The sequence below is a fragment of the Ahaetulla prasina genome, chromosome 15 (genome assembly GCF_028640845.1).
Source record: "Ahaetulla prasina isolate Xishuangbanna chromosome 15, ASM2864084v1, whole genome shotgun sequence".
Lineage (NCBI taxonomy): Eukaryota > Metazoa > Chordata > Lepidosauria > Squamata > Colubridae > Ahaetulla > Ahaetulla prasina.
In genome coordinates, this window is record NC_080553.1 from 12139102 (window position 1) to 12146991 (window position 7890).

At 44.9% G+C, this 7890-nt stretch overlaps 1 protein-coding gene across 2 annotated transcripts in view; it reads left to right on the forward strand.

Moving 5' to 3' along the window:
• Nucleotides 1-7890, forward strand: part of TESC (tescalcin) — a 41490-nt gene that overhangs the window by 15211 nt on the left and 18389 nt on the right. The window contains exon 2 of one of the 2 annotated variants that reach the window (XM_058158836.1): nt 2957-3026. The exons of the other annotated variant lie outside the window; for it this stretch is intronic. Within the exon in view, the coding sequence (XP_058014819.1) occupies nt 2957-3026 (70 nt within the window). The remainder of the gene's footprint in view (nt 1-2956; nt 3027-7890) is intronic. 2 annotated transcript variants of the gene reach the window in all.

The window sequence follows — 7890 nt, forward strand, 5'->3', positions numbered from 1 at the left end:
AGGTTACAAAGTTTTGGCAACAATTGGAGAAAATGATATTTGAAATGATGGGGAAAGTAATAACATTGAGAGTGGAAACTATATTATTGTTGGTAATTAAGGAAATAGAATTAACAAAATATGAAAAAGAATTGATTAGAATTATGATTATAATAGGTAGAATTATAATAGCTAGATATTGGAAACTAGATGTGATTTTTAGAATAGAAGAGTGGAATTCTGAAATGTGGAAATTAGCTTTAAATGATAAAATGACATGTGATATTAAAATTAGAAGTGGTGTGTATAAAGAAGATATTTTCTGGAAGACTTGGAAACCATTTGTGGACTTTGCGCTTGGAACATTGGACGCTTCAGTACCTGTACCTCGAGAACGTGGATTTTGGCAATCATGAGGATATATCCGAAGACCCAAATCTTCCTTTTATGTATAGCACAAGGGTGTAATAATGTATTTTCTTTTTGTTTGTTTGTTGCAAAAAAAATAATAAAAAATTTTTGTAAATGGATCACAAGCTTCCTAACAAACAGGAAGCAGTAGGTGAAGCTAAGCAAGATCACATCAAATACCTGTACAATTAGCACAGGGCCCCCCCAAGGCTGTGTGCTCTCCCCACTTCTCTTCTCTCTGTATACCAATGACTGCATCTCCAATGATCCATCTGTTAAGCTACTGAAGTTCGCAGATGACACAACAGTGATCGGTCTCATTCGAGACAATGACAAATCCGCATATAGACGAGAGGTCGAACGACTAGCCTTGTGGTGCAACCAAAACAATCTGGAACTGAACACACTCAAAACCGTAGAAATGGTGGTAGACTTTAGGAGAAACCCTTCCATACTTCCACCTCTCACAATACTTGACAACACAGTATCAACAGTAGAAACCTTCAAATTTCTAGGTTCTATCATATCGCAAGATCTCAAATGGACAGCTAACATCAAAAACATCATTAAAAAAGGACAACAAAGAATGTTCTTTCTGCGCCAACTCAGTAAGCTCAAACTGCCCAAGGAGCTGCTGATTCAGTTCTACAGAGGAATTATTGAGTCTGTCATTTGCACCTCTATAACTGTCTGGTTCGGTTCTGAAACCCAACAAGAAAAACCACAGACTTCAGAGGATAATTAGAACTGCAGAAAAAATAATTGCTACCAAACCTGCCTTCCATTGAGGACCTGTATACTGCACGAATCAAGAAGAGGGCCGTGAAAATATTTACAGACCCCTCGCATCCTGGACATAAACTGTTTCAACTCCTACCCTCAAAACGACACTATAGAGCACTGCACACCAGAACAACTAGACACAAGAACAGTTTTTTCCCGAAGGCCATCACTCTGCTAAACAAATAATTCCATCAACACTGTCAAACTATTTACTGAATCTGCACTACTATTAATCGTCTCATAGTTCCCATCAACAATCTCTTTCCACTTATGACTGTATGACTATAACTTGTTGCTGGCAATCCTTATGATTTATATTGATATATTGACCATCAATTGTGTTGTAAATGTTGTACCTTGATGAACGTATCTTTTCTTTGATGTACACTGAGAGCATATGCACCAAGACAAATTCCTTGTGTGTCCAATCACACTTGGCCAATAAAAAATTCGATTCGATTCGATTCGATTCGATTCCCCTTTGCAGTAAATAACTTCAATACAAGGCTGTCAATTGTCTTGTCACTTCCTTCTTCAGAAGAAGAGCAGATGGTAGAAAAACCAAGAAGGCTGAGAGGGAGGGCGGGGAACCAGTTGGCTTTGTTCCGTCTGGTGGGAGAAAACAGTCCTCCCTCGCCTTCCGGGTTGATTTTAATTTTTCACATATTGTCAAATGCAAAAATTAAGAAAAAAATCAGTCATTGAGCTCCATTTAAGTTGATTTATTGCTCACACCTATCCGCAAGAATCTAATCAGTTAAGGGTCAGCACTAAATTTCCACTCGATAAGACTCAACAGAATTCAAGAGAGGTTGGACTTAAACCATTTGTGGGAACGTTAGGATTCTGAGCTTATTGCTCACTTGACTCCTTCCCGAGCTCTCCCTCTGCTTCTCCTTGTTGTGACCCAGGCCCAAGTAGGCAGTAGGAAACTCAGTCAGTGTAAAAACAAACAAACTTACTTCGAACAGCTGAGAATTACTTCGTTCTCAGCGTAGTTCTACTAAATTAAAGCAAATTCCTCCCAACACAAATTCCTCAGTCCTATCACAAACCTTGGTCCAATTAGGTAAACTGCCAAAGGCCTTTCTTGGCAAAAGTTCAGAAGACACCAATACAAAACAAATGCAACAAGACGAAGCTATCAATGTTGTTTTCCGGCAAAGAGCCCAAACGCCGTTGCTGGTCTTTTAAGCCTTATGGGAGGGGTCAATCATCTCTTGGCCCTACTCCCGAGTCGTCCTCTTTGCTTGAGCTGCTCTTGCCTTCTGGCAGCTCTTCTCATGCGTGCATTAGGAACAGGCTCCTCCTGTTCCTCTGCCTCACCACTGTCAGCCTCTGGAGGCTCTGGAGTCCGCAGCTCCCTCCCTGATGGCCCTGGCCCCACCTCTGCCTCCGACACAGAGCCCTCATCCGGGCCTTCCCCAGCCTCCAGGACTGGCCCATGTTCTTCCTCAGCCTCATCACTGTCCGACTTTGTTGCCAGCTCTGCCTAAATCCAGTGGTGGGCTGCTACCAGTTCAGGCGAACTGGTAGTTCCGACAATCAGCTGGCCCCGCCCATCAGCCCCTGCTCTATCCTATCCTATATTTCATTCTTTCTGGCTCAGCTGGAATTATTGAGTCTGTCATCTGCACTTCTATAACTGTCTGGTTTGGTTCTGCAACCCAACAAGACAGATACAGACTTCAGAGGATAATTAGAAAATTTAAAAATGTTCATGATGTGTTTTTCCCAAATTGCTTTTAAAAAACCCCCAACCTTGTTTGTCTTGTCTCGGTAGTTACTACGGATCAAATTGAGAACCTACACCGGCGATTTAAGCAGCTGAGTGGAGACCAGCCAACCATCCGGTAAGTCCGTCTTTTAGCCTTCTTTTAAACCATGGTTAGCATCATCCTTCTCGAACCCTACACATGATACAGAAGAACAGAGTTGGAGGGGATCGTGGAGGTCTTCTAGTCCAACCCCCTGCTCAAGCAGGAGATCCAATACTATTTCAGACAGATGTCTGTCCAGTTTCTTCTTAAAAGCCTCCAGTGATGGAGCACCAACAGCTTCTGGTGGCAAGTCGTTCCACAGAACTCACAACCAAGGAACCTGTTGCTAAAATTCACCTCTGGGAACAGCTGATTAGGGGATATTCCAGGAGCCCGATCCACCTGCCAATCAGCTTTTTTCTTATTTTCCTCCCCAAAAACTAAGGTGCATCTTATACTCCGATGTGTCTTATACTCCGAAAAAAGCGGTATGTTACTACCAGTTTGCTGTGCACCTGCACTCTTGCTTTGTGCATATGCATGGCCGGTTTGCGTATGTGCCTGCCTTCTGCACATGCACCCGGCCTCAAAAACATGCCTAAAGAGGATGGCATAGAGCTGGGGGGGGGGACGGGCGGACCCACCTGCGATTTCCGCTATCGATTCCGGCGAACCGGTCTGAACTGGCTAACTACCACTTCTGGTCCCCAGGGTCACATGATCCCCTTTTGCAAACTTGTCACACGCAAAGTCAACGGGGAAGCCAGATTTCGCTTAACAAACCGTGTGACCAATTTTTACAACTGCTGTGACTCACTCAGCGACTGCGCCAAGAAAGGTCATAAAACGGTTTCAAAACTCACTTAACCGATGTTTTGCTTAGCCGCTGAAGTTTTTGGACTCAATTGTATTAGTATTTAGTATTTTAGTATTTATCAAATTTCTATACCGCCCTTCTCCCGAAGGACTCAGGGAAAGCCAACATAAAAACAATATTTATAAACAGAATAGAATAGAATTTTTTATTGGCCAAGTGAGATTGGACACACAAGGAATTTGTCTTGGTGCATATGCTCTCAGTGTACCTATTAAAAATTATCCAAAAAACCATGATAAAACCCCACTTAAAACAATAGTATTTTAGGCCAACCCTGCTCTGTGGAATAAAAAAGTCTTGAGCTCGCGTCGGAAGGTCCAGAGGTCGGGGAGTAATCGTAACCCCAGAGGAAGCTCATTCCAGAGGGTGGGTGCACCCACAGAGAAGGTTCTCTCCCTGGGGGTCACCAGCCGGCATTGTTTGGCTGACGGCACCCTGAGGAGACCCTCCCTGTGGGAGCGCACAGGTCGGTGGGAGGCTGTTGGTGGCAGCAGGCGGTCCCGTAAATAATCCGGTCCATGGTGCCATGGAGCGCTTTAATGGTGGTGACCAACACTTTGAATTGCACCCGGAAGACCACCGGCAACCAGTGCAGCCTGCGCAGGAGAGGTGTTATATGGGAACCACGAGTAGCTCCCTCTATCACCTGCGCAGCTGCATTCTGGACCAGTTGGAGCCACCGGGTGCCCTTCAAGGGGAGCCCCATGTAGAGAGCATTGCAGTAGTGCTTACTTATTGTTGTTGTAAGCAAGCCAAGGACTACCTGTATTATTATTATTTTTTGGGGTGGAGTCCGATTTATCATTTCGATATCTAAGGCAGCCTCCTTGCCAACAGTCCTTGGGTGGATTCCAAAGGATGATAAAAAATTCATAACGGCACAGTACAAACAGTGAGTACCGAAGAACCCCGTGCTGAGACTGTGGAGGAGGAGAGGCAGACAAAAACAATTATTGGAGCCTCTAAGCAACACATTCACACATGGTCCTGCGTGGGGACCGAAGACTCTCTTAAAAGAGCTTCTGGTAAGCTCCATGCAGACCAGCCTTGCGTAGATGTGATGCTGTTTCAAAGGCACAGAGGTTAACTTTCACCCTGCCTGTTTGCGTGTGGGTATAGACACCCCAAAGGTGGCTCAGTGGCTAAGACGTTGAGATTGTCGATTGAAAGGTCGGCAGTTCAGCAGTTCGAATCCCTAGTGCTGCATGATGGAGTGAGCTCCCGTGACTTGTCTCAGCTTTTGCCAACTTAGCAGTTCGAAAGCAGGTAAAAAAGGGAAATAGAAAAACAGGGACCACCAGACAAAAACAATTATTGGAGCCTCTAAGCAACTTCTGGTAAGCTCCATGCAGACCAGCCTTGCACAAACACCACTACCTTCGAGCACTGACGATGTTACCTTGTCAGGTAATGTAATGTCTCCAAGAATACATCCAAGCTCAGAGACACCAAGGACTCCATAGTCGTCGTCTTCTTCTTCTTCTTCTTCTTCTTCTTCTTCTTCTTCTTCTTCTTCTTCTTCTTCTTCTTCTTCTTCTTCTTCTTCTTCTTCTTCTTCTTCTCCTCCTCCTCCTCCTCCTCCTCCTCCTCCTCCTCCTCCTGTTCCCCTCCTCCTCCTCCTCCTCCTCCTCCTCCTCCTCCTCCTCCTCCTCCTCCTCCTCCTCCTCCTCCTCCTCTCCACAAACCCCTCTCTCTTCCAGCACTGATGATGTTACCTAGGTTTCAGGTACTGAAAGGACCGCAAGCCAACATCTAAGCTCAGAGACCACCAGGGACCACACAGTTCAACCCTGAGCTACAAACACCCTCTTGGTAACTAGCTCTGGCTATTTTAGGTAGCCCCTGTCTGATGTCAGCAAAGATTGTCAAGCCTGTGCGCTTGTTTTCTCGTATGATGGATTGTCTTCCTCCCCCCCATCCCACCCGCCCACAGATGTACATATCTTGGGTTTCCCTCCCCCCCCTCATTTTTATTATGTCTTCCCTTTGAGATGTGAGCCATTCAAATTCATCTGGGAATTAGGCAGCTTCTAAAGCCAATCAAATATATAAATAAAAACGCCATCGAGTCCTGACACCCTGGCACAGACGGCCAGTTCTGCTGGTCTAAGCAGCCTTTAAACCACCCTCCGAACAAGAGACGCCTGGGGATTGATCATGATCAAGGCACAGTTTCTCTGTTTCTCAAGCAGCTCAGGTTGTCAGGCCAGATAATGGCTCGATAATAAATAGGCAGCTCCGGTCTCTGTTTTCTGGCTAATGAGATTTCGCTCTCGCAGGCAGCAAGTGTTCTTTGCAGGAAAGTAGTTGTAATATTGTCAAGGCGATGGTTTTCCCAGTTGCAATGGATGGCTGTGAAAGTTGGACCATAAGGAAGGCAGAGCACCGGTGGTGAAATCTGAACCGGTTAACTACCGGATCGCTGGCTGCGCACACGTGCTGCGTGTGCGCAAGCGCAGTGCGCACCATGCACCAAATGCTAGGTGCAAATGGGTGCGCAGTACACGCCAAAAGGAGGCATGGCATTAAGTAAAACAGCGCGCGTGGGAGGGGATGATCAGCTGTGGAGCGCAATCTTTTTTTTTTACTTTATTTTTTTTATTTTTAAAGGTATTTAAAAGAGCGGCTCAGCTATGATCATCAGAGCCTCTCTTTCTTTTTACTTTTAAAAGCATTTTTTTACAACCTGTTCGCCCGAACAGGTTGTAAAAAACTCTTTTTAAAAGTAAAAAAATAAATAAAAGGCTCTGACAATCGCGCGGCTCAGCTGTGATCATCAGAACCTTTTTTTTTTTAACCTTTGAAAAGCATTTTTTAAAAGAAGCGGCAAGTGGGCAACGGGGCGACTGGGTGGGCATGGGTGGGAGGGCAGGGATTTTTGCTGCCGGTTCTCTGAATGTCTGGAATGGTTTAGGCCAGGAGTCAGCAACCTGTGGCTCTGGAGCCGCATGTGGCTCTTTCATCCCTCTGTTGCGGCTCCCTGTCGCTCAAAATATGAGTCACAACCACCGATGTGAGACAACTGCCAGCACACAATTTATTGAGTTTTTCAACTCCCGGTAGGCCAACCATGGATAAATCCAAGAAAAGAAAAATTTCAGAAGAAAACAGAATGTTTAATTCAACTACATCTGCTAGTTTTGTGGCTGCTCAAGAAATAGTCAGGCAACGGGAAGGGTTTTGTGTGGCTCCCGGTGTTTGCTTTTGTTTGGGAAACGGATCCAAATGGCTCTTTGAGTGTTTAAGGTTGCCGACCCTTGGTGTAGGGTCTCCTGCTCGAGCAGGGGGTTGGACTAGAAGACCTCCGAGGTCCCATCCAATTCTGTTATTCTGTTGTTATTATTAAGTAATAGGTGGAAGCTTATCAGAGAGAAGCAACTTAGAAGTAAGGAGAAATTTCCTGACAGTGAGAACAATTAACCAGTGGAACGCCTTGCCTCCAGACGTTGTGGGATGCTCTATTACTGGAGGTTTTCAAGAAACGATTAGAGAGCCGTTTGTCCAGAATAGTGTATGGGGTTGTTGAATCATCTACTCTTCAACACCGAGTCCTGAAAAAGAAGAAATACTAAGCCCTGAAAACAAAGAGGGAGAAAAGGGGCAAAAATGAGCAGCTTTTTTTAGTTAGCAAGACGTTAACAAACAATTGTTCCAACTCTTGTTTGTTCCTCTTGTTATTCCATGTTCTGCGTTCCAGGGAATTATTCTGAGGAATTTGGGTGTGAGCTGCAGATGCAGAAAAATCTACTCTTTCAGGGCAATGGAGTTTTAAAAACCCAGGGATGAGATAATCGTTAGAGAAATGGTAAATGCATCATCTAATCAGTCACAGCGCCTGGTGAAATGGGCAGAATATTGAATTAAGAAGCGTATCGGGCTTCATTCAGCCGATTCATTCAGACTTTGAACCCAGCTGCTCGGCGTCTTTTTTCCTCATCTCTGTCACTTTAGGTCTCTCAGACCCCACCGTCCTTGTTCCGGGAGAAGTAACAGCAGCGGTGTTAGAAAAAGGGTTTTTCCCAGTTAGAAAGATGCCGTGTCCAATGTATTTTAACGGATGAGAATAGATTACAACATGTC